Source organism: Dicentrarchus labrax, unplaced genomic scaffold (assembly GCF_905237075.1).
Source record: "Dicentrarchus labrax unplaced genomic scaffold, dlabrax2021, whole genome shotgun sequence".
NCBI classification, from domain to species: Eukaryota; Metazoa; Chordata; class Actinopteri; family Moronidae; genus Dicentrarchus; species Dicentrarchus labrax.
In genome coordinates this window covers 31,218,274-31,245,413 of record NW_026136711.1, presented here as the reverse complement: position 1 = coordinate 31,245,413, position 27,140 = coordinate 31,218,274, and the positions used below count along the sequence as shown (strand labels likewise).

Here is a 27,140-nt window from a genome sequence, read left to right as displayed (position 1 = left end):
CCAGCAGGAGGAGGAATAGAATATTTTAACTTTTATCACAACGATGGAAGATACAGGGTCAGACATTGATCCCAGTTTGATCACTGCTTCATAATCTTGCAACCTAAAAACATTAAGACAAAATCCTCTCTAATGGGGGGGTCCGAGGTCTAAAGTGCATCTTTTTTGTGGGTTCTTGACATGAAAAAGTTCTGGAAGCCCTTGTTTAACGAGGAGCAACATCAGGGGTGTAACAGCAGGTATACTTTCTAAGCGAGGGTCCGTGTGATGTAAGGGTTTATTATCAGAGGGTGTTTGTGCACCAGGCTCTGTGTGACGTCTGCGTACCGCCGATGTGTTGTGACCACTCGGACTGTGGGAAATATAACAGGATATAAACATAAACTACTACACGGCTGTGGTGTTGGATGTTACAGGAAATGTGATTAATACAAATGCAGATCCAACTGTTCTGGTTGGATAAAAACAAAACAAATTTCATTAAAAAAAAAAAAAGCTTCTTGTTTGCAAGAACTCTTTGTCTGAATATGTTTATTTATCCGAGAAAAGAACAGCAGTTTGATAATCTGCCCGTATTGTGCAGCCAAACAACATGAATTACAATCAGATGTGTGTTAATTATGCTTGGGACACAACAACAAGCAGCTTGTTAAAGAGGAATACGCAGCAGAACAAGTGAGCAGCAGGTGGAGGCTGATCACTCTCACACAGCTGACAAACCGCATTAACTACAGTTTGCTGGAGGTTTGTGAATTTTGGGGTTGAGGGGTGAAATATTTTTCATCCTCGACACAAACTGAGGAACTTCACCTCTCCACATGAAGCCAGGCTCATTAACACAGGTGTGTGCTCCCTCTGTGGGAGCCTGCTCATTAAAACACACACTGCTGTTGTCATGTGGAGACTCTTCACTCACAACATGCCAAACTCCATTCACAAATCTGTCAGTTTAATGCTGCTGTTGACAACATGAAGCATTTCACCATTAATTACTGTGGGAGCCAATCTGTGGCTGCAAATATGACTCATCAAATCATACTTTAATTAAAACTTTAAAAAGGTAATGTGGGTCCAGTTCTCACACACAGTCGCCTTTCACATAAAGGTGACAACGAGCTGGGAGGCAACAGAAGCATGGTTTGCAATTTCCAACAAAACATTAGTTTGATTGTATTTTATATGTGCCGATATGAAGATGAGTACCTGTTAATTCTATAATACTCTAATAACATGGTTTACAATTATTCTAATGTCGCGAACAAAGCAACGAGACATTAAAATGCAGGATTCTTAAACGCAGTTTGGGAGGGAGCGCACAAGTGCTGCATGTACAGGAGCTAACAGGACATAAAGTGACTAAAACGGGAATATACTTTATTAAAACTTAAATATAAGTCATATTTATGTCTTCTACAGGCCAGGACATTTCATTAGCAAGCTAATGTTGGTTAACATAGTGGTAAGAAATGTGGGAATCTTCCACAGGACAAAGGTACGGCTTGAACTTTGGTCTCCGGCGAAAGTGCATAGACATTATTATGAAACACAAGTAAAAAGTTTTCAGAAGCCTCCCAGGGCCCTCTTTACTTTCACATAACACACGAAAAAGCGTTAATTTGAATGAAATATAAACTCTTAAAAAGCGGTTTTCCTCTTGATTCCCATCGCAGTCTGTCACATTGCTAAATGCAGCCCGGTGGGCGGCAGCAGCGGCGTGAACCGCTATAAAACCCAACATTTAATAAGGAATATGTGTTGCTTTGTGTATTAAATGTTTGCCGAAGTCAAGAGTGGACCCAACTCATTCAACAGACATCATTTACAATAATATACGATATATACATTTATCTTGAAAATCAATTAAACTTTAAATTGCAGATTTTTTAAAGGCAGTCCGTGCTTTCCACTTCAGAAAACAGTGTGTTGGGACTATAAACTGGGAAAACTGGGAAAACTGGGGGGAAACTGTATTGGGACATGTTCTATTAGTAATACCAGCAACTTATTAACATGCAAACTCATTTTGGGGTCAACAGTTGATGGTTGTGGAGGCTCGGGGAATGAATGGGACTCACCGATGGAGACCAGCTTTATGTTCTCCTTGTCCAGGAACTCCAGAGCCACCGACACGTTCTCCAGCTTCATCTGCCTGAAGTTGGGCCTCGAGTGGTACTTTCTGTACATCTTCTTCTGGCTGAGGACCTCCAGCAGGGCGATGAGCCTCAGCCCGTCGCCCAGGTCCAGCTGCAGGTCCCCGATCCGCTTGTTGACGCACTTCAGGTGCTCGTTGATCCAGCGGGTGAAGGTGTTCTGCTGGATCTTCTTCCACGGAGCGTCCTCAGCCAGGTCCTTCTCTGTGGCCGGCATCTTGCAACTCTGTGTCGGTTACCTTCAACGCTTCTGGTCTCGGACTCTGGGTCTCGGTTAGTGGCCCCTGGTGAGTGTGCTTCAGTGTTTCCTCGGAGCTGGCTGAAGGTGGTTTGAAGTTTTTTTCTGAACCTCACTGAGACTGACTGGCTGCTGCTGCGTTCAGGTGCCGCTGTGAAAGCTCGGAATTCCTACCTTCTTCTTTAAAGGTTTTTTTTTTTTTTTTTTTTTTTTAAGAGGCAGTTGGTGTTGCATTGCTGCCTCCTTCTGGATTTAATCTTCCTCAGTGTCCAGTTCTTCTGAAGTCCTGTAACTAATCCAGTATCTTTCATAAAACCCTAGAACCGGTTGTCTTACCTCCACACTCTGATACACAACCTTTTTCTTTAAGGGACCCCTGACAACCCCTGAATAAGTGACTTATTTTATGGATATTTCATATTATATTCAACAATATACAAACCAACTGATAAACTGTGCTATGAACCCAAATGAAGAAGGAAATAACTGCAGGAAGTTTGTGTAAAACGAGCGATTTGGGTGAATTTTGAGCAGATTATTCCTGTGAATATTGATCAGGAATTAGTTTTCTTTTTTGACAGTGTTTTCTTCCCATTAGCTCTTTGGTTGCTTGAACTTTTCTAATTCAGGATGAGGCTGTTTATCTGTGAGTAAAGTACATTAATGAGTTAGGAACCACTGCTCTAATATACTCTTTACACCAGCTCACAGTGGGGGAGGAAGTACACTGATACCACACTGTAAAAATACTCCACTGAGGGGCAGATGTGGAGAAATATATGTGGATTTAATCTCAAACAATCTCATATATTAATATTTGTTTAGAGAGAAAACTGTTAAACTATCATATATTTTATCATTAGATTATTATGACTCATGCATTCATGTAAAAGCAGCATTTAACTGTAGTTGGTTGAGGTGGAGCTTATTTTTAACTGTTTTGTATAAAACTGCAACTAATGATTATTTTTTATCATAAATTAATCAGCTGATTGTTTTCTCTATTAATCGATTGATTGTTTGAATTGATTGAAATGTTATCAGTGCCACCTCCACAATGCTTGTTAAATACAGTTTATTTACTTTTACATGGGAGAAATTGTTAAATATAATTTAAAATATTTACATACTAGTGTTTATATATTCAAATAATGATTAAAAGACATTAAAAAAAAGAAGAAAGCAATATTACATATATAATAATCATTTAACCAGTGTGGTCACTCAAATTTCAATGAAGAATAATAAACAATTAAACATACCATAAAGAACTACAGTTATGTTTTTAACAGTTTAATTCTCTTATTTAAATGTTTCTTCATCATATAAACACTTTTAGTGCAATTATGGAAACAAAATGTGTAATTCACAAATTTCCCGCAGCCCTGAATGCAGCATCAGTGATCAAAGATCGTCTATGAACAGGAGCAAACAAACAAAACTATTATATCTGGATTCTTAAATACTTTTAGCTTTTTAATCACAGTCTACAATAAGAAATATATATAAATATATATATATATATATTTCACATTATATAATATACATATTGTATAAAATATATATATTTTATAATTTTTTGTCTCATGAAGAACAAACTATAACAAATAAAACATACACTTAAAAACTGTACAAAGACAAAAGCAGAGGGAGATGGTGAACTACAGATATATAAAAAACACCTGAAATGAATGCCTGATAAAATCTCTCTGACTGAAATGTTAAATATATATAAATGTTTTGGGGTTTTTTGTGACAAACATCAAATCTTTACACTTTATTTAATAACAGGATTATTTAATTGGGCTTCTGTTATTAATTAATAAACTGAAATATAAAACCAAAATGTAAAAATCTTGAGATATACAGCATTAAATTACAAACATTTTTGTTTCAACGTCAAATAAATGAGTCAGTGGAACAAACTGGAATTATTATTTAAGTTAACTAAGAACAGCTGAGCTGCTTCAACAGTTAATTTATTAGTTTAATTAATGTGAACGAGTGACTCCACCTCTTTTTTTAGGATTCATTTCTGTTAATTTACTTCTTTTAATAGGGTTTTAAAACCAGAGAAGTTGGTTTCACTAAAGAAATTGTTGAAACTGATTACATCAAACATTTTAAGTAAAACTAACTAATATAAAATACAGACTAAAAAGTACTTAAGAAAGTTTCTGTACCTTAGAAAACTGAATTTGTTTCACTTTAAATTACTGGTAAAAGCAGCTTAATCAAGAATATTTTTTAATTTACTAAATTAAGTTTGTGTCTGCTGCTCAGAGAGAACAACCCAACCCTCCATGACAAGTCCCAACACACACAGACACACACACACACAGTAAGTAAAGTAAACAGAAGACAGTCATAAACACTCCTCTCTCAGATTACCAATAATTCTGTGAAACACGCTGTGAGGAAACCGTCTGGTACCAAGAAAATCTGTGACGTCTGTGAATTGATTTGTACATTTTTCAGACATTAGTTAGTTGAACTGGTTTTCTGTGAATCACAGAGTCTGTTTGTTGGTGATGTGTCAGTATCTGAGACATCATCATAAAAAGATTTAACGTCTGGTGACAGTGTTTGTTCTGGTTTGTGACTCTGGTGTAATTGTTCGTTTGAGGCTATTTATCTGACTGAAGGTTCACCAAACAAACACAATAACCTCAAATAATGGCTGATTATTATCCAGCAGACTTTTTTATTTAGCCTAAAGGAATAAATTGGAGAAGAATTATGATAATATAATTTCACAAACATAATACAGTTATTAAGTCCTGGAAATAATAAAAAAACAATTTATCCAAATCTCTCGTTTTACACAAACTTCCTGCAGTTATTATGTTCTTTATTCTGGTTCATTGTACAGTTTATCAGTTCTTCTCTATTGTTATTGTTATTATTTTAATATAATATATAATATCAATCAGTATCAATAAGGAATCATCAGTTTACTCAGTGGTGGTTCATTGAGATAGAAGAAGGAGGAAGGTTGGGATCTATTGCTCTAATGTAATCTTCACTGTCAAACTATTAATATATATTTGTGTCTTTAATATTGATTATTATTTTATTATTAGTGAGTTCATGTTTTCACTGGTTAACTGTCAGACAAACGTCAGAAAACATCTCCTCATGTTCTCTGATTGGACATTGGACTCTAAAAAGAAGGAGCAGTAATTCTTCTACATGTTGAAACTCTCTCCTAACGATGACATCATGCTCCTGCTGGATGACTGATACACACACACACACACACACACACACACACACACACACACACACACACACACACACACACACACACACACACACACACACACGTGTCCAGGCCTGTTTAATGGTTCAGTCTTTGGTTCTCTTTATTAGGTCACACACTTTGTCTCTCAGTGTGTTTTAATGGGATGTAAAGTAACTAAATACATTTACTCAACTGCTGTACTTCGGTAGTTTTGAGTTACTTGTACTTTACTTGAGTATTTACATTTTAGGAGGCAAAATATGAATGGAAATATTTACTTTTACTGCATTTATGTTAATTATCCTATTATCACAATCTTTAAAAATAACAATATGTTTCATGTTATAAATTTAGAAAATGCTTTTAAAAATCTTAATCCACAATTTAGAACATCCTGTGTTTATTTTTTGGGACAAAAAGTCCAATAAGTGAAAACTAATTTGGATCACAGAAGTTTTTTTCTTCTTAATCATCCCATGACCTCAAATTTTTAAATTTGAATTTATGAGATCTTAATCTTCTAATTACGGAACATTAAGTCATAAATCTCTTTAAATGTGCTTCCATTACCAAAAACATTGTCTCTTCCACTTCCCGTACTTTGCACAAATGTGCAGTTTATCTAAATTACTTTGCCCAGCACAAATATCTTCATTCATTTGGTCTTAACCACCGACTGCACAGCTCTTATTGTTCATAGTATCTGTTTGTTTACATGCTTCAATACAGCTGATTCTGTTCTGCACAGCTCTATTACATAACGCAGACACACTGTATCTCATTTATTAAGTTGTACATGTGTTAGATTGACTTTATATTTATCTTGTAATGTATTTCCTTATATGCCCCCACGTCCTAGTGAACCTGCAGTCCTCCTATGTGTCCGCACATTGTGTTAAATGACAAAGTTAAATCTAAATAAAATGTTATCAATTATGACATAAAAAAGGCAACATTCACCAAAAAGATGTTTTGCGTCGGTGCTATTCTTCTCATACTTCTTTATTTTGCTGTATATTTAAATTAAACCAATAAAATGTTCATGAGTAAAGTTTTATATTAAATTCTGTGCAGCTACAGTAAAAACCTCCCTAGTGCTTATTGACATAATTTCAAAATAAAAGCACACCTCTTTTAAACATAACTTCATCCAAGATCATAAAAACCGAGTTATCTGGATGATTTTAGTTTGATAAAATGCCGTCAGCCTGGATGAAGACCCTGATGAAGTAGCTGTGTTCTTACACGCTCTTATTGTGAAGCTAGTGAATGAATGAAGGCGCTGGAAGCTGGTGTTGGTGGGTCAGCTTGCTACAACTTTAATCCAAACATTGCTCTGCATATTCAATACAACATCATCATCATCATCATACTGTATCCTCTACATAGCTCCCTCTCATATCTCTAAACAATTTTAACAAAATAAGTCTAGTAACACATCATTCAATAACGTTTTATTTTACAATTCTCTCTCTGTACTGTAGTGTTTTTCTCTTTAAACATCAGGAATATTTGTTCGTATTTATTTATTTTCTTTAAACACGGAGACAAGACGGAGTACACGAACGATGACAAACGCTGCTCAAGAGTCCAGAGTGTGAACCGACCCACACTCCCCTGTTTCACCAACACACACACACATTGAAATAATTTAATGTCTGCTAAAAAAAAACATTTCATCAGAGGCCTTAAAGTGTTTGAAAGTTTGTTTGGAGAGAAGCTGAATCGCCAACACACATTTTTAGCAAATCCTCAGCTCTGTAGCCGTGTTAGCGGGTTCGTTACTCAACTGGAATAAACTTTTTTTTAATGGCTGAAAACTGGAAATAAATTAGTTTTTCCAACAATCCTGAACGTAACGTTTGTCCTGTAGATGGCGCCACAGGAAAGGTTAAATTAAAATCACCATCAGATAGATGGTGGAAGTCTGAGAGCGCGTGCACGTCAGACTTTGGTCTCTATATGTTGACTTTTTGATAATTATTGAACACCAAGTCGAACATATCAGAGCTTTCACAAAACATCTCAGTCATAGTCGACCCTTCATAAGCCCCGCCCCCTTTTGGACCATCAGTAAACTTTGTCCTTCCTGTACTTAGATAAGCTGTTCTAGGCTAAGGTTGAAAAGACAACTGCATTTTGAAGATGGTTAAAAGATAAAAGTGACATATAAAAGTATACAGTTAGCTAATGTTAGCAAAACACCAGCTAACTAGCCAGCTAATGACAGATTAGTAGCTACCAAAAAGGGGCGGGGCTTAGGGTTAATTACACCGAGGCGAGTCAGCCGAGTTGTCCTCGTTATTTTTTGAGCTAACCGAACTATTTGGATTTGTACAGCTTCTCTCCGTACATCAACACCGACAGACCTCTGACAGTCAAATAAACCAAGTGTGTGTGAGATTGTGTGTGTTTATCAGAGAAAGAGTGTGTGTGTGTGTGTGGTTGTGTGTGTGGTGGTCCGCACACATACACAAACTGTGGTGTTAGTTACATCAGAGGCACTTTGACCCCGTTATTCTGTGCCCCGAAAAACAAAAACAAAAAAAAAGAAAATAAATCAGATTTTTTATTTTTATAATTTGGCTTCAAGTTTCAACCCCGACCCAAACTCCCCTGAAAAGGAATAAAAACAAAAACAGAGAAAACACCATGTTACATATCCAACACGGCCGACTAAAACCAGAACAGAGCAGGACTTCCTGAAACCGCCTTTACGTGAACACTTTCCAGCCGACTCAGTTAACGACAACACTGATCCAAGGTGGCGCTCCGTCACTGTTTGTGCTTCACTTCCAACAGTCTGAACGTACCGTCGCAGAGTTTTAATGTGTATTTACTTTATTACTATACTGACATATAGAGCAGAAAGCTGTCCCTGTAGTGGGACTGCGTTTAACTTAAACAGGGTGGGATTAACCCACAATGCCCAGAAACTGATGCTAGAATACGACACGGCCGTCAAAATATCTCCTTCGGATTTTAATTAATACGGAATATTTTTTTCAATGAACACAACACAATATCCAGCCAATCATAAAGAGAGGAGGTTGGGACTGACCCCTCTCTCTCTGGGAATATTGTTTGTTTATATTTGAGCCGCAATGATTAGTCAATTTAAAAAGATTTTATATTTTAATTAGCTCAATTGTCATTTTTCAAGCCGAATTGACAAACATTACCTGGTTCCAGCTTCTTCTATGTGAAGATTTGTTGCTTTTCTTTGTTTGTATGATAGTAAATTAGACTTATTCAGGTTTTGGACTGATGGAGACAAAACAAGATATTTTAAGAAATTAACTTGGCTTATGAGAAACTGTGATGAGTATCTTTGAGACCAAACAATAAATCTTTGAGCTGAAAGACTGAAATCTTACGGTAATAATCGAAGCTGCAGCTGTAGAAGTTAGTTTGACCGGTTAACATTTTGGATTTAAAGATAAATCTGCTGTATGTCAGTTAGTTTGTGATAAACTGACTAAATACACATTTGTTTAAGAATATACACCATTGTAGGCAAAACATCAACGGGAATATTAAAAGGTAATAAAACTTGACGGCCCCTTCTAAACAATAAGAGTCTCAAGAGTTGGTAAAAAAACATGAGGGCCGCTATCATTATAGTTCTTACTGTACCTTAGTGGTGCATAGTACCAAACAAATACGCATTTAAAAGTATTCCCTCAAAGTCAAATGCCACATTAACAAACTGCACCGGCCATAAATGTTTTTAAAAAACAGGAAAAACTGCCAAATTTAAGGATTTAGACTTCAATGGCATCAAATATTAGCAAAAGTTAGCTAAAAGTACATCATATTGTTCAAGAAAGCAGCACAGACTCTTACTGAAGATGCCGAAGAGACATTTTCGAGGGCATGTGAAAGCACAGAGCTGGTCTGAAGATCTGAAAGAGTAAAATTAAAGCTGAATTATGGAGAAGGCGAGCACGTTGTAGGTCCATCCTCAGTAAAGATACTGAAGAACTATCTTCAGTGATGAAGGTGAAACAGACTGACTGCAGCCCAGTCCGTCCAACCACTTCTGACAGAGCTACAGATAAACACAGCCTGCTAACAGATTCCAGTAGCCGATGAAATCTATCAATCGGTGTGCAGACCTGCCAGTTTTCAGTGATGAGTGTGGATCGTGTTCTACCTGACTGGACTGAGGCGGCAGGAAAGTGTTGCGTTCACACCCGTTCCGCTCGTGTACGACGGGACGGGTGTGAACGTCACCTCTGGCAGGTTTTAGGGGGGTTTTTTTTGCGAGAAGAAGATCGGCCCTGCTGGAGAACGCTTTTGTTACCCAGAAATCAGCAGAGAGACGAAAACCAAGAAAAGCCCCCACCACAGCTGAGAGAGAGCCGCGAATAAAAACGACAACAAAACTCTCGGCTGCAAAAAAAAAACAACAACAAAAAAAAAAAAACACACAAAAACAAAATAAACCAAGAAGAATCTGAATCCTCTGTAGAAACCACAACCTTTATATTCCCTCTACAATTATGTACAATTAGACTTTATACAAGTAAAGCAGTGATGCTCTCCTCACAGCGCTCTCTGTGTGCGTGTGTGTGTGTATGTGTGTGTGTTTGTGTGTCCTAGGTGGAGCTGCTCTTGGAGAGGTTGGGGTAGAGGACGGCTGCCGTCACGGCGACCATCACTGCGATGACCGGCATCCAGGGGCTCCAGCCACTCTGTCCGAGAGAGAGACGACAACACACACACACACACACACACGAATGAAAACACGGACAAAGAAAATCCCAGTTAGTCATCGTCATGTCTGAGCTGTTAGACTAGAATAAAGAGAGAGAAGAGGAAGAAAGATGAAGAGGAGCAGAGGGAAAGACAAAAACAAAGAGCAGAAAATAGAAGAAAAAAAGTCCAAAAGATGATATTTTTTTTCTTTCTTATTCATCTAATTGGAAAAAGTTATCTCTGTTTATTTATAAAGGACAGAGCACATAGGAATGTGGCCTGTGGTAGTCTGATGTACAACTGAGTATCCCTGAATCTTATTATTATAATGTCAACCTTCTTTGGGAGCTTGTTTGTCAAAGTTGTATGTGATTTAGTGTGAATGGCTCCTGTACGTTGTGTGTGAATGTTCTGTGTTTTTATGCGCAATAGTAACATAAATATAATTATTATAAGTTTGATTTTAAAAACACAGTAAACAATGTTGTTCCTCATTTCCACTGGTATCCAGATGTTTGCTACTCTCACAAAAAAAAAAGCTGATTAACTCCAGGAAAACAAGTGCAGGGCTGGACACTGTAAATCACATCTCTGTATGACATTAAAATGCTAAAATGTTGGTTTGTATTAATTAAGTTTTGTTCATAGATGTACTCATGTAAGTCTTAACTCATAAGTTAACAAGTCAGATATAATTTGGCTCTTTTGGGAAAAGTTCTGTCTGCTGTGAAGTCGTCTGTGTAACCAGTGCCAGTACCAGGCCACTTTTTTCTTGGCATTTCTCTCTGCATCTTCCAAGACCCTGTAACTGATCACAGATGAATCAACCATCAAAAAGTTCTAAATCTGTGTAGTCCTTTTATCAGCCGAGCCTGTTGTCTGTTTAAAGTGCACAACAGATGGTTTCTGCTGAGGATTATTGGAGTTGTCTCCATTTTAAGTTGGTTATCTGCATCAGAAATGAGCAAGCCTCATGGTAGAGGAGCATGTGGGTTTATAGTAAAAATCTTGCTCCTACAACTCAAGAACAAAAGATGAAACACTGAATAATAAAATAATTAATAAAAATAGAATCTTTTGGGGCTTCAGGAGAGGTAGAGGAGAGGAAGAAAGTAAAAGAAATAGAAGCTAAAATCAAAAACACAGCTGGAAGCAGCAAAACAAAGGCTGAGGAGGTTACCTGAATAGAAAAACAGAAACATTACAGACCAGTTTTCCTTCACAGCAAACGACTGGAAACACTGGTCAGACATTCCCACATGAACAGACAAGCAGCAAACAACAACCAGCACAACACAGGACGAACACGATGGACAGAATGATGGATGTTTTATAAAATGAAGAAAAAAAAGTTTCAGTGGCTGCAGTCAAAGTCAACAAAGAGACCTGTCAGCAGGCAAAAGACAGAATGGAAAAATAACTCAGATTAAGCTGCAGACTGGATGCAAGAAAAGAACAACCACAAACCCTGTTGTGAGAGATGATGCATAAAATGAAATTAGATTTTTAAAAAGCGCCAACACCCTGAAAGTGAGCGGCAGCTGTGAAGAGACAGTGAGTGAATGAAAGAGGGACGAGTTAGTAACCGAGGAGGAGGTCATGAAGGAGAGAGCGCGACTCTTTAAAAGGGAAACACTTTGATCTTCATGTTTCAGAGGAAAACTGAGGCCAAAATAAAGATTTGTTTAGCTTCATATTAACAGGTTTTTACTGGAGTTAAAGTACACTTTTCAGCTGTCACATCCAGAACTAACTGGTGTTCAGGCTCCTCAGACCCCCCTGCAGGATTTTGCTTTTAATTAATATAAATTAACAATTTTTTTTTTTTTTTTTTTTTTTTTTTTTAAAAAAAAACATTTTTTTTTTATTTTTTATTAAAAAACTTTTTTTTTTTTTCTTCCCCTTTTTTTGGGAAACAATCAGATTTAGGGCAACTGTAAAGGATAAATAAATCAATCAATAAATTAAGTCTTAGGCTAAACAAACAGCACGTTTTCTTGAACATTTTGCCTTCTTGGTCCAAAACTTCTATTACGAATGGTACAGTAATAATAATACGGAGCCACAGAGGCAGACAATATGTTTGTTTTATACATATAAAATACTTCTCCAATAGTATTAGAACAGGCTCATTACATTTTATATCCGATCTTTTGGCAGCAGCCATGAAGGAAACTACAAAACAGCCGACGGACATGCCAGAAATCATTCAAGTGATTAATCAGGCGCCATGACCTCAAACTGCCTTCAAGTCAGGCAGAAATGTGGCCCAGTTCTAAAACAAGTTGAGGGCAACAGTTTCCTGCTGCTTTAGGAAATCAAAGAGCCTTTAAACATCAAACTATATATCTAAAGGTTTATCTCTTCAGTAGGAACCAATGTCTGATTGATAGACCGACTAACTACATTACCGACAATAAGAAAACATAAAGATCAGTTTAACATTAGTCATCAGATGTAATTAGTTAACTAACGATTAATGTAGATTAGCTAGCTAGATAACGAGTGTTTTCGTAACATTAGCCATCTTAACATGTGACTTTAAATGCCGCTTTTATCTTTAAATCATCTTCAAAACAGTTCTGACCAAGGCTTGTTCAACTGTTACTGGAGCGCAGAGCAAAGATCACAAACTGCTCACGTTTACAACCAAAATAAAAGTTTGAGTAAACAACTTAATATTGTTTTCCTGAGTCAGCAGGTTCTGAGGAGACTGACGTATCCCTTTAAACGGAGGGTCTGTGGTTGGTGGGTGCCCGTCCCTTTAAAGAGCCGAGTTCAGTGTTAGCTGCAGCAGAAGCAGAAGTGGTGTGACTGACACCCATGCAGTTAGCGCTGCTCAAACCAGAAGACAAAGATTGACCACCGTGATGATGATGAAGATGATGACGATGATGAAGATGATGATACTTAAGTCTTAAAGGGAAGTGTAGGAGGTGAGAAGAGCGTCCCACTGATCAGAATTCAGGGTTCAACACTAACAGCCTGTTTACCGCTTTGTCTAGCAGGCTAATAAACCAATTCGAATACTTTCAAATACTGAGAGTTGGAAGTGAACGTCTGGTCAGATTTGATGTTCTTGTTACTGGTTTTTGATTAGATTCAGTTCCTGATTGAAATCATAATTGAATTTAATCTATTATAGACTGCATCTTATTCAGGCTTAAAGTCTTACAGCCGCACAGCTTTTTAGATGATATTTTAGGAACGTTGGCTTCTTTTGTTTGAAGAAAAACAGAGAGAAGTGTATTGTATCAACAGAAACATTTCAAATGATAGCCAGCCCTGTTTAGCACCCAGTGGTGCGTCTCAATTCCACCAACACACTGCTGATGTTCTGAAACTGAACTAGGATGTATGAGTTTAACAAAAACATCAGAAAGTGAACTGGGTAGAAATTCGGGGACTTACAGGTGCTGTAAAAAGAAATAGGGAGCATGCCTAACATTTTCTTTTTTGTTTTCTTCACATTTTATTAGTTCAATAGTTGTTTTTCAAGTAATAGCCTGACACTCTAATCATAACCATATTTTAACTCCACATGGATGCCGAGTAATTAATTAACGCCCTATAGATACAATGATAATAAAAAGAAAACACAGCTGTAAACAAATGCCACCTACTTTTTATTGGAGCACTAAAGGTTAAAGGTCATGATCATGGTTTAGATCATCATTTTAGCCTAAAGAAGACTGTGCGGGTACTTTTATTGTCTTATTCCCATGGCTCTCAACATGTGACCCTGAATCCATCACAGATGAGGATGATGTTTTCACCTCTGTCATCTTTCCTTGCACAGATGACGAACAGATGGAAGCAAAAGAGACAGACGGAGAGAGACAGACTGATGTCATGTCGGTGTGTACCTTTCTACCACAACTGGCCGAAACACCAGTAGAGCAGAGCCAGGACAAGGCCAATGAATATGGCTTGGACAGGCTGCAATATGGATGGCTAGAGGGGAGGGAAGGAGGGGGGGAGGGGAGGGAGGAGAGGGATAAGAAGAAATCAGCCGGCAAATCAACCAAAACCAACATGGAGGATGGAGCAGCTACAGCGAGGGGGGGAGGAGGGGGAGAGACAGAGAGAGAGAGAGAGAGAGAGAGAGAGAGAGAGAGAGAGAGAGAGAGAGAGAGAGACACAGAGAGAGACAGAGAGAGAGACAGAGATAGAGACAGAGAGATAGAGACAGAGAGAGAGAGATAGAGAGACAGAGACAGAGAGAGACACAGAGAGAGAGACAGAGATAGAGAGAGAGACAGAGAGATAGAGACAGAGAGAGACAGAGAGAGAGAGAGAGAGAGACAGAGAGATAGAGACAGAGATAGAGACAGAGAGAGAGAGAGAGAGAGAGAGAGAGAGAGAGAGAGAGAGTGTGTGTGTGTGTGTGTGTGTGTGTGTGTGTGAGAGTGAGTAAGAGTTGGGGGGATTGGTAGGTTTGTAACCAGTCAGCTGTTTCTACAAAGCAACACTGCCATCTTTAAACATTCAACAGCCACATTCACCAAACACCACCCGTCACCAGGCAACATATTCCTGCTGGACTTCAGCTCATTAACTTTCTGCACCAGGACACCTCATTAGCACCCAGAAAGTCAAAGAAACCAGTGTGTAGGATTTAGTGAAGCTGCAGATTGCAACCGTTTGAATAGCCTACAAAGCGTGTAGGAGAAACTACGGTGGCTGTGAAACTAGCAAAAGAAAATTCAACAGATCCTCTCTAGAGACAGTGTTTGGTTTGTCTGTTCTGGGATAGTTTAGAAATGGTTTAACATCCGTAGCAGAGGATCTGTTTTATCTGCAGATATAAAAGGCTCATTCAAAGGTTACAAAAACACAACTATTCCTATTATACATAGATGGAAACACATTTTTATTTTATTTTTAGAATTGAATTAAAATTAAATTGAATAGTATATTCCATCTCTGCCAATATATCCTTCTAAATATTACACACTGGACCTTTTTTAAAAAATCCGGTAATGTTAGTACAGCAGTCATCACGAAAGGCTACACACCGGTTCATATGAAGTGCCTGGTGAAGATAAATAATGGACTTACAGGATAATTCTGGGTTATTAAAACTTGAGTCTTGTTTTCATAGTTTGGTCCATAATTTCTATCACTACTAATCCTACTGTACTCAACCAAAGTAACAGGCTGAGATCTGGAAACACGACAGCACGTCAACAAAGTCTGACGAGGCAAAATATACACTGGTGGCGACACCTTTTGTTTTCTTTCAAAGCCGACACTGGCAGCTTCTTAAAGGGGAACTGCAACAATTTACACTCCAAAGTCTGTTTATATGTCTTGAAGAGTAAAAGTTTTATCAGATATTCATGGCTCTGTAGGGAGCCATGAATATCTGATAAACTGCATCAAGTGATTTAATTAAATCATTGTACAGGAAAACTGTGTGCACACAACTACAGTAAGTACGGTGGGTCAAAGTTTAAGCAGGAAGTGGGGCTGTAATGTGATATTGTTACCGTTCACTTTCATTCTCTCTTTCAGGTCAGACAAGCTTATTTGGAGGTTTGTTTCTAATTGAAACTGAATGTTTCTCGAACCGTCAGACTTCTTTTAATTATGTCTCCATATTCCCAGATCTCAGCTATTAACTCCATGAGTGCATAGAGTGAACTGACAGAAATTATGGACCAAACTATTAAAAAGTGAGACTAAAGTTTGTAATAAACAGAAACTATCCTTTTAAAAATGTTAGTTAAACCAAGTTTGTTGATCTAGTCCTGCCAGGACTATTATTCTGAAAAGCTCCGGGGAAACAAAACCTGAGGAATAAGACAAATGTCTACTGTCACCATCAACAAAAGACTGACGGGGACAAAGAGCTGAAGACTGGGAGATGAGAGAAAAAAGAGGAGGAGAGGAAGAAGAGGGGTAACAGAGGAGGAGGAGGAAGAGGAGGCTGCTCCGCCTCGCTGTCATCTTCAGATTGTCTGATTTGTGTTTCCTGGAGTTCTCACAGAGACAAACTAACAGCTGTTATTTATCAACTTAAGATGAAAAGAACGATGATGTCACCTCAGCTGGAGGAGCTTTATATTAGCTTCTATGTTCATTCATCTATTAATTGACCTTCAATCCACTGGAATCACACAAATGTAATTATTGTGTTATTATTTATCACTACTATTAGATTGTGTTTATCACAGATGTTGTTATTTGCCCTCTTTGTTAGGGAGCAGGTATGAAGATCTGATTCAGATTTCTGTGTGTCCAGAGTTAGCAAGTAAGCAGTGAGGAGAGAGGCTGTGAACTGGAGGTGCTGAGTGGGTTACGGCTAGCAAATCCAGCCTGCCACAGTGTCCATAAGCAAGTCTGGTGCTTCTCCTGCATTTATATTTAATATTTAAGAAAGAAAATAAATAAATAAATAAGAAACTGTGGAGAAAACATCAAGAAAATGAATACATCTGGATTTAAAGCTGCACAAACACAAAAATAAAAAGGTTATAAAACAAACAGTTCATACATCCTTTGGTATTATTAAAAAGGAAGAGTGTGTGTGTGTGTGTGTGTGTGTGTGTGTGTTGCTCACCGAGCTGGTCTTGTCCTGCAGCAGCTTCAGGCTACTCCTGCACTGCTCCAGCTCCTGGTGGATGTTCAGCTTCTCCTTCTCTGTTCTCTCATAGCGCTGACGGAGGTCCAATAGCTGGGACTGTGTGTCTTCATACTGCACACACAGACACACACACACACACACACACAAGACACACACCATTATTACTAGAAATTGTCAGGTGTTGGGTTTGTAACCCTGTATAAGTAACTGGAACATGTGTATTGGCCACTACAGGATTCCTTAAGGACTTCTTAGCTTCAACTTCAGGCATGTGTAAATTACGTAATTGACGTAGCAGACAACTACATACAATATCATCATATCAATATGTGTGTGTGTACCTCTTTCTGCAGTGTGTGTGTGTGGGCCTGGGCTTGGTCCAGCTGAGTCTTCAGCCTGCTTGCGTCCTGCAGGTGCTGATTCTCCAGACAACCCAGTTTGTCCTGTAGGACCTCCTCCCTCTTCTCCAGAGACACCAGACTGCTGCTGAGGACCTGACTCTGCTCCCTGGTGCTGCACGCACACGCACACGCACGCACACACACACACACACACACACCACAAACACGTCCAGTCAATAACCCCAGGAATACACTCAGCTCGAGAAAATTCACAATGCTGTGGATCTACAATTCCCACATTTTACTAGAATGATAGATTTTTCTGCAAAAATGGTCAAACCGAATTATCTCCAACACACCTCATTATTGGAAAAGTGGAGACAACCGTGTTTCCTCAGAACTATGGTTATGTATTGCTCTGACAACTGAACATTTTTAAAGCTTCGACTGACGTATAGTATGAATTGTGTATGGAACTTCGTTATGTGGATTCATTTGCATTACAATAGGTTAAGGCACAAACTACTGACAGGTTGCTGACAGAGATGCCCATGAACAGGTTTGACACTGATATTTGGTTTTTAACTCTCACTGGAACTTAGTACATACTATGATAATCTGTGAATACTTTAAGTAAAGCAACTTTGCCACAATTTCCTACAAAATAGCACAAAACAAAAAAAATCTCTTTTTTCTGTCTCTAATTTTGGGCCACAATTATGACAAAACACAAGGGATCGGCATTTATATGAAGACACAGAGAGGCCTTCAGGTTATTAAGATCAGTGTTTATTATTTTTCCTGCTCGAGCTCCATCTGTTCATTCTCACTGATCTCATCTGTCTTAAAAAAATATTATGATCTGGGAAGTTCTGTGTAAAATGGATAATGAAATCTATTGACAGCCAAGATTTGATCTGATGGGACATTTTGCTGGACCAGAAGAGGCTGCCTCTCTGTGACTGAGCTCACAGGGAAATTCCTTCTGACGCAACTTGCAAATATGATTTTTTGCTTATGGAAGCAAAGTTAATGATAGGTTTCATAAAATACAGGTGGTCTCTATTTTAAGGGAGACCCCCTTCACAATAATACACTTATATTGAAAATGTCACCTCCTCTCTTTTAAACTTTGTTTTGAGCTGCTGAATGTAAATATTTGAACTAGACTTAAGACATTGTTCAAGTTGGCTTCATCTCTAATAGATCATTTAAAGATGTTTAGGAAGTAGTTTTAGGCTGTACAGGGATCTTGACAGGGATGGGACAACGAGCTGCAGCTGACATCTGCAGTTTTATTGGAGTGGTGCATTACAGGTATTCGTAATAAGTGCTGCCAGTGGCACCTTCAGTTTATTGGAAACTAGTGAAAACACAGCTGAAGCTCAGATAAAATCCTGCTGAGCTCTCAGCTCCGATGAGAACATGCGGTGATGTTTTATCTCCATGGAGAACAGACAGAGCTGAATCTGCTGACTGCTCGGTCAGGTTCAGTCAGCCGTCAGTCAGCTGTCGTCCACTCGTCCGGTCCTGCCTGAATCAGCTGGACACCATGTTTCCTCCTGTCCTTCTCATCCTCCGTCCCTTTTTTAATGCTGAATCCAAACTCTGAACCTGTCCAGACCCGTGGACTTTGCAGCGCTCCTGTCAATCGTCCTGAGCCACAATTCATTAACTCGATCATTAACTCGACTTTTAGGTCCAGTTTAAATGTCCACCCTCGCACAGTTTGACACGCATTCTTGATATGTTCCCGGTTGATGCTCAGCTTTACGCTTACTTAAGAGTTTAGGTTTTTCAATAGTTTTAATTTGATCATCATTAATATGTTTTTTTCCTTTAAAAAGTAACATTTTAAAGCAATTCTCAAATATTTTTAATTCTGTCCGTCCGCTTATTAGTATTTGAATTATATTCATGGTTGTACGTAGTTATATTTTAGGGCACAATTTATTTAATCTTTTCTTATTATGACTTTTAAAGATTGTGTGTGTGTGTGTGTGTGTGTGTGTGTGTGTGTGTGTGTGTGTGTGCACAATGCTGTGTGAGACTGTGTGTGTGTGTGTAGGAGGTGGCACCAACAACTCCATCTGTAACACTGATGGTGTTTTTGTAGATTAATGTTTTCAAGTATTATTTGACTGTAACTAGGTATAAAGATTTATCTGATATACTTAAGTGATACCGATGTGTGACTGATAAGTCGGTTAGGATAGACAGGTTGACCAAAAACAAGGCAAAACAAAAGGTAGAATTCTGATCCATCTTAGCTGGAACACCTACAACTGTCAACAGATAATCCTGTTTACGATGTGGATTCAAATAGAGCATTTAACATGTGTGTATACCTGCTCAGCTCAGTCTCCAGGCGGTGCAGTTTGTCCGTAAGAGCTGTCCGTTCAGCTCTCAGGCCGTCACAGTCCTGCTGCAAACACACACACCGCTGCTGCAACGTAACACACTCCGCTGAGAGAGACAGAGAGGAAGTGTAGTTAGAATTAATGTCTACGCAAATTCAGCTGTTTAATGAAATATTGTTGATCTTGATTCATAAAAAACAAAGAAAGACTTTCATTTGCAAAGGTCCTGCAGTGAAACAGCCCCCCCCACACACACTCTCTCTCTCTCTCTCTGCTCACCCTGCAGCTGGGTGGTGGTGTTCTGCTGCTGTTGCTGCTGTGTGAAGGCCTCCTGCAGCCGACTGATCTCCTCCTCGTACTTGGCGGCCGTGTTCCTCCAGTGCTCCAGCTCAGATCGCACACTACCCAGGTCGGACTGCAGGGCGGCGATCTCACGCTCCCGCTCTGCCGTGGCTGCCTCCATGGCGTGCCGCAGGACGAGAATCTGACAGCAGAAATACAATCGATGGGTCGGTCAGTGATGGCATATGACTGAATTTATGGTAAACTGACAGACAGCAAGTCTCATTCTGTTCAAGAGGGGGTCGGGTTTCTTTGTGTGCAAAGGAGGGGTCAATGAGAGTTAGAGGGGAGTTAATGGGCCTCAGAAGGGAGTTGGACGAAGTCAAAGAGGAGTCGGGAGGAGTCAGACATAGCTACAAGGAGTCAAAAGGGTGTCACGAGTCAGAAGGGAGTTGGGAGAAGTAAGAAGAGAGTCGGGGAGAGTCAGATGGAGTCACAAGGAGTGAGACTTTGGAGGAGTCAGAGGAAAATAAGAAGAAACTGTGAGGAATCAGCTTAGAGTCATGGTCAGAGGGAGAAAGAAGGGAGTAACAGGGACTCATGAGGTAAAAGAGTTGTACCTCCTCCTGGGCGGAGTAGAGCTCCTCTCTGGTGGTGCAGATGGTGCTCTCCCTCTGTTCCCTCAGTGCTTCCATGTCGGCCTGCAGCTTCCCGAGTTGAGCTAAACACACACAGAACAGTAAGATACTATACACCCATATGTCTCATAATGTGTGTGTGTGTGTGTGTGTGTGTGTGTGTGTGTGTGTGTGTGTGTGTGTGTGTGTGTGTGTGTGTACTAACTCTGCAGGTACTGGATCTGTTTGGTCGACTCTTCAGTCTGCTGAGAGTTGTTCCTCCTCTCGTCCTCCAGCAGCGCTACAGACAGACACAGACAAAATTTAACACATTTGTTCACATTTGATTCAGAACAGGTCAGAAACTGGAAGAAATGTAAGTATTTGTGGATCCTAACTGGATCTAGTCCTAGTTCTCATAATATCTGGGTGTTAACTTAAGTTTTATACTGTTAGTACCTTGTAGCTCCAGACATCTCTGCTTGCCAGTGTTGGCTAACTCCTGGGCCTCCAGAAGCTCTCTGTGGAGATAGTGGATGACCTGCTCCGTGTCTCCAGGCTCTAGACCGGCCCGATGCAACTCAGCTACACTCACACAGACAAACACAGTAATTTAACAAATGTAATGTAACAAATTAATAAAGTGCAAAACAGAATCAAAGAATAAATCCTTTTTAAAGGACGTGCAGCCACCAACACAACAGAACAGCTCCCCTAAAGGACAGTAAAGTGTATTACTGATGCTTATAACCTTGGTGAATGTTTGTGGTCTGTTAGTGCCGCACAGAGGAAAACTACAAAGCAGAGATAAGTTGCCATGGTTACCTTTGAGCAGAGCTACTCTGTTCTGTGGTTCATTCAGCTCCTGGTCGTCCATGTTGCCATCTGAAATGCGCACACACACATATTTCTTTCTGATTTGGTTCTAATAAGGACTACATTTATAAACAGCTTAAAAATGCTTTGTACTTCTCTGAATTACCAACTAAATATTAGAAAATAAGTCTAAATGTTATTTAGTTCTCAGTAGGTGAAATAGAACTTATAACATCATGAATTCATCATAGACTAGATGCTCATCATATAACAGATGCAGGCTGATGAGAAAACAGACTTTAACATGATTACAAGAACAGATATTTAAAGTAAACAGCAGTTTACTGAAAAAGATGTATACAATAACTAAAAAAAACAGAGGGAGGGTCAGATCCATAAATGAGACTTAAATGCTTTAACATAAAAACAGCTGGTTAAAACCCGACTCAGTGTGTGAATTTTACTGACCTGACGTATCGTCACTGCTGCGGTCTTTGCTGGGACTCAGAGTGTCTGACATGTCTGACTCTTTGGCATCCATCTGATTACCTGTGGGTGGGGACACACACACACACACACACACACACACACACACACACACACACACACACACACACACACACACACACACACACACACACACAAAGAGACACACACACACACACAAAAAAAAAGACACACACACACACAAAGAGACACACACACACACACAAGAGACACACACACACACACAAAGAGACACACACACACACACACAGACACACACACACACACACAGACACACACACACACACACACACACACACACACACACACACACACACACACACACACACACACACACACACAGACACACACACACAGAGACACACAGAGACACACACACACACACACACACACACACAAGAGACACACAGACACACACAGACACACACAGACACACACAGACACAGGTTAGCCAGGCAGGGATGAATGGGTGTGAAAACAATAAAAAGCAATAATAAACCAGCACAAAAAATAAATACAATACCAAAATAGAAAGACACAGAAACATTTATAAATTGGTCCCTGCGTACTACATGAGCACACACTTGTGTGTAGTGCGCTGACTTGATTAAAGAATGTGAGGCACAGCAGGGAAACAGAAACAACAAAAGCAACTGTGTGTGTGTGTGTGTGTGTGTGTTTGTGTGTGTGTGCGTGTGTGTTCTTGTAAATCTTTTTGGATACAATCACATTTTTACAGGGTTGTAGGGTTGAGGTTAAAATTAGATTTAGAATAAGAAAAAAATCAAGAATCACTTTTCCAATGATGAAAAATACATTATGAACTATTTAAAAAGACGCCAGTCCTAGAGTTAGTATAGAAATATAAAAATGTGGTCCAGAGAAAATGTATTTCACTGCACTGTGTCGAAGCCTCCACACAGGGCTGCTGTATTGTTGAGTATTGTGTGCGTCCACAGAGAATCCAAAAGGGTGACAAACAGGCAATCCTCTCACAACAGCAAAGAAGTCAAAAAGGTCAGAGGTCACTGTGTGTCCTTGTCAGCAGTTCTTACCTTTGTGACTACCAATTCACAGTTAACTGTTGAAAACGTTTCAAAATGTAATAAAAAGCAGGCTCTCAAATGAAACCCACACACGAGGATATTCTCTAATATTTAATAATTCAACCACATACTCAAAACATCTAATCCGTTATAATTATACATTCAGCAGCTGGGACATAGAGCATGTTGATCTGGATTTATATTTTTGCATTAAGGGGTTACATCCCCAGTTTAGTTTAGTATTTATTTGGTGACATCAACAGGAAAAATCTGCTGCATAACTATAAAGCAACACGTAAGCGTGTGTTCTCTACCTTTGAGTCGATCAGGGCTGGCCAGGATGTCGTCTTCTGCCGTCTGGTTGTTCTGTAGGTGGGCGTCCATCACTTCTACAAAACACATACATATAAATATATGGGCTTAATTTTCCGTTCATACTTCTTAGTGCCGATAGAATACAGTTCAATTTAATGTGCACATTTAGACCTAAGAGCTTCACAAAGTCAGCCGCACAATGCCTGTTTATGTACAAACTGATTTTACATCAGTCTCACCAGATTCAGAGTTTGTTTTCTGTCTGTTTCTAGTGCTGGTTCACAGACTGAACTGTTCCAGGATTCAAACAACAGAAGGAAGTTCTTTTGACTTGATGCTTATTTGAGTTCTTACCATCAAAGTTGGTCAGTTTGTGGATTGAAGAGCTCACAGTCTCCTTCAGCTGTTTGACCGCTGCAGGGAGAAAAAAGAAAATCAGGGGGAATCAGTGAATAAACAGTTTCATTTGTGAGAAACAAACAAAGAACTTGAATCAATTCAAATCTGTCCCAAACTCTGCAGATGTCCAACAGGCCAACTTAACATCCTGTTAATACAACCACCAGCAGCCATACTGCCATTAACACTGACTCAGGGTGAGTTATCAGCTGGATTAGTGGCTGGTTAGTATATTAAACATGGAATCTTTACACTTAATCTACTGACGTTACTCAAATAAGGGAGGTTGTGCTTGTTTTTATGAATTTGCACAATAAAAGAATCTGTGACAAGTTGGCTGAGATAGCTTTGTGTTTAAAATACTAATGTGGGTTATCTTGTTTACCACATTAAAGTACATCTATTGTGGTTACCACTGTAGAATTATTAATAATTGTCAATTGTAATTAATTAATAATTGTAACAAAATTGTGTAGGTGCTCTGGACAGCAGCATCCGATAAATGACTAAGACGTGTAAAATATAAACTAATCCAGGTTACACTTTGGCATCTCACTTGTATATTTGCGCAATAACTATGACGTATGTCCGCAAGAAATGAATCCATAAAACGTTGGAGTGTCATTAAAATGTCAATGTAAAAAGGACATATATAATCTAAACAATATTTAGCTCATCTAAAATGCCTCAAAATCTTTTCATCTGCAGAAAACACACTTACTTGGCTGTGCTGTTATCAGCAGTTCCCACAATAAACCTCAAAATCCAAAAGCCTCAATTCAATTCATTTTGATTAATCTCTCTGAAATCCTCCCGATCCATCTAAAGCCATAGCTCTGCATACAAGTTGTGTTTCATAGCTGCAGAGAAGAGAACTGTACTTTGTTTCACTGCTTTCAGCGTCAGTGAAACTGTTTTAATGGTAGTTTTGATTGGTAGTGAGCGGAACGTGTACCTCAGCCAGCGGACTGGTTTATAATAATATCCAGTTTTAAAATGTCTACCACCAATGGAGGCAGATGAAGGACTTCTACAACATCTACTAATGTACAATCAGCCACAATGGCAGCAAGTGGGACTGGCAGTAACTACTAGCAACACTCCTATGTAACTGGTAGCTAACAGCGAATGTCACTGCCGCCAACAAACAAGGAAATGAAGCGTTAACGGCTTAAAATCAGCAGATGTTTTTCTGGTATCATAAATATAGGCAGTCGAGAGAAGATTTCCCCAGACTAGATTCAGGTATTAACACATGGCCGGAGTAAAAGAAAGAACCGAAAGAGAAGAAGAACAACAGAAATACAGGAAGAAAGAAAGTTAGTTAACTAATCCAGTGAAAACCTACAAAAGGCCGCATGCAGAGAAATAAAATATGTGAAAATCTGCTAAAGAGAAGCTGAGAACCAACTGGTTGCCTGGAGGTACAACCACAACATACCACTAAAATTACCAAAGCACCAGTAAAACCCATTACTACCAGACAGGAAGTTCAATGAGCCTGTGGTTGAGAAACAAACACATCTCCAACAAGACAGTTGAGCCAACAGAGGGACACACTGATGTTCTTGAAAAGAAACTGAATTTGCAAGTACACAATGTTTAACTTTAGGTCTGTTTGTTTAAAGGGTAAAATTCAACACCCCCCGATTCTGTTGACGTGAGTGAGTCTGGGATAATTCGAATAATGGGATTGAGTGCGTCTGAGATTTAAATGTAAGTTTGATGCTTAAGCATTCAAACTAAATTAATCATGTTCATGTGTTAGGTGATGGCAGAAAATCCAGGGCAGATATTTCAAAATCTTAAAACAAAACATCCAGGCAGATACTACAGGAGGACATAAAAATAGGAGTAATACAACATTTATTATTAATCTGTTCAACTCATACCTAACCGCCAGACTGCAACAAATCAAAACTGAATTTAAAATAGAGAACATCAGGTCTGTCAAGAAACTATTATTCAAATATTTCCACATGGTATCTTTAGGAAAAAGCAGCTTTTGGAATCCAAAACCTCATCAAGTCATCAAAAAGCTCTTTATCTGTCTGTCTGTCTGACAGCTCTTTTATCTGTTAACTATCTTCCCATACTGTATGTACATGATTTTGAGTTATAAAGGAGAACACCACGTTTAATTACAGTTGCACCATCAAAGAAGGCCATGAAGTATAGAGTGTGTACGTGAAAGCAAACTTCCACCAGAAAGCAAAAACAAAAGATGTTGAGAGAACAAAAATGAAGAATGAAAGTAATGGAAGTAAAATGATGAGATAGTAAGAAATGCTTCTTACACATGCTTCCATGTGTCTATTTCTGTGTGTGTGTGTGTGTGTGTGTGTGTGTGTGTGTGTGTGTGTGTGTGTGTGTGTGTGTGTCTGACTGTCTACAGCAATCACATGGATTCAGGCAGATGGTAGATGGCAAACCAGACGGTAAAATTAGGTGAGGCTGAATACTGGCAACAGTAACGGTAGACTGCGTCCTACGCAATCTGGACGACATGCTTATAAGGAATAAATTATATTTATATTTCATTACTTCTTTGTAAACGATACAACATCACCATAGCAACATCATATCATGCATTTTGTTTTGCCGTCCAGCCATTCTGTGCGATAGTTTGTTTTTCCTGTGCCGTCCAGAAGGTGCGGTCCATCTAACGTCTCCCCAAATCCATGTGAATGCAGCTTTAGGATTACTTCAGGGACACATTTCAGACTAAAGACCAGTTCATTGGGGACAGCAAAAGCTGTAAAAGGCACCCCAATCACAAAAGGAGCAGATTTTTGAGTCAGTGGTTATGGTAAGGGTTAGGGGTTAGGCATGTAGTAGTTATGGTTTGGGTAAGTCTCCAGGACATGAATGCAAGTCTATGTAATGGCCACAAAAGTGACAAAAGTAAACAAGCATGTGTATGTGTTTCTGTGTGTGTGTGTGTGTGTGTGTGTGTGTGTGTGTGTGTCAGTGCACAGCAGGAATGAATGTTTGTACTCACGCGGACACTCAATCAACTGTTGGATTCTAGTCGAGTCTCCTCCGCTGTTGTTAACATGACAGTTGTCTGATAGAAACACAGAGCACTGACGTTACTATGATGACTATCAGAGTGGAGTTGGGTATTTATCTCTTGTTGATTCTGCTCATCAATGCCTCAATCTGACTGAATCTTATTATCTAAGAATGGGAAGAAAATATGTTGGAGACAAACATCCTCTATTTGAAACAGACTGATGCTGCCAGTTGTCATTTTTGGGATTATTTTTTGGTAAAAGTAGTAAAATCTGCCTTACCGTGCATTACTTGAGTTCAATTGTTTCCACTAATTATTTTTCTCCCTCTGGTCCTACCATTAGACTTCCTCTTTGCATTCAATTCTTACTGTGCAATATTTTACAGTTTAATCACTCATAAACCCTCATTTTGCCCACATACACATACATACACACTGATGCATGTATATCCAGTCGTGTACACCGAAGAGGGTCAAAATGTATTTTCTGGAATCGATAAGCAGAATCAAAAAAACATC

General features: G+C 39.0%; 2 protein-coding genes across 12 annotated transcripts in view; both read right to left on the bottom strand.

The window, feature by feature from the left end:
* Positions 1-2,495, bottom strand: part of LOC127371312 (filamin-B) — a 69,982-nt gene extending 67,487 nt beyond the window's left edge. For both annotated transcript variants that reach the window (XM_051414042.1, XM_051414043.1), the window contains exon 1: positions 2,076-2,495. In XM_051414042.1, coding sequence (XP_051270002.1) covers positions 2,076-2,367 — 292 coding nt within the window. In that variant the 5' untranslated portion in view covers positions 2,368-2,495. The remainder of the gene's footprint in view (positions 1-2,075) is intronic.
* Positions 2,496-6,927: 4,432 nt separating this feature from the next.
* Positions 6,928-27,140, bottom strand: part of slmapa (sarcolemma associated protein a) — a 59,867-nt gene continuing 39,654 nt past the window's right edge. For 4 of the 10 annotated variants that reach the window (XM_051414045.1, XM_051414044.1, XM_051414048.1 and 1 more), the window contains 13 exons: positions 26,607-26,672; positions 23,561-23,620; positions 23,206-23,280; positions 21,807-21,887; positions 21,348-21,407; positions 20,982-21,107; positions 20,749-20,823; positions 20,526-20,626; positions 19,903-20,107; positions 19,612-19,729; positions 17,264-17,435; positions 16,899-17,033; positions 6,928-10,329 (listed from right to left, as the gene is read on the bottom strand). In XM_051414045.1, the coding sequence (XP_051270005.1) occupies positions 10,234-10,329; positions 16,899-17,033; positions 17,264-17,435; positions 19,612-19,729; positions 19,903-20,107; positions 20,526-20,626; positions 20,749-20,823; positions 20,982-21,107; positions 21,348-21,407; positions 21,807-21,887; positions 23,206-23,280; positions 23,561-23,620; positions 26,607-26,672 (1,370 nt within the window). In that variant the 3' untranslated portion in view covers positions 6,928-10,233. Of the gene's footprint in view, positions 10,330-14,199; positions 14,288-16,898; positions 17,034-17,263; positions 17,436-19,611; positions 19,730-19,902; positions 20,108-20,525; positions 20,627-20,748; positions 20,824-20,981; positions 21,108-21,347; positions 21,408-21,806; positions 21,888-23,205; positions 23,281-23,560; positions 23,621-26,606; positions 26,673-27,140 lie in introns of all 10 variants that reach the window. The other 6 variants (XM_051414047.1, XM_051414049.1, XM_051414052.1 and 3 more) reach the window with 3 other exon arrangements.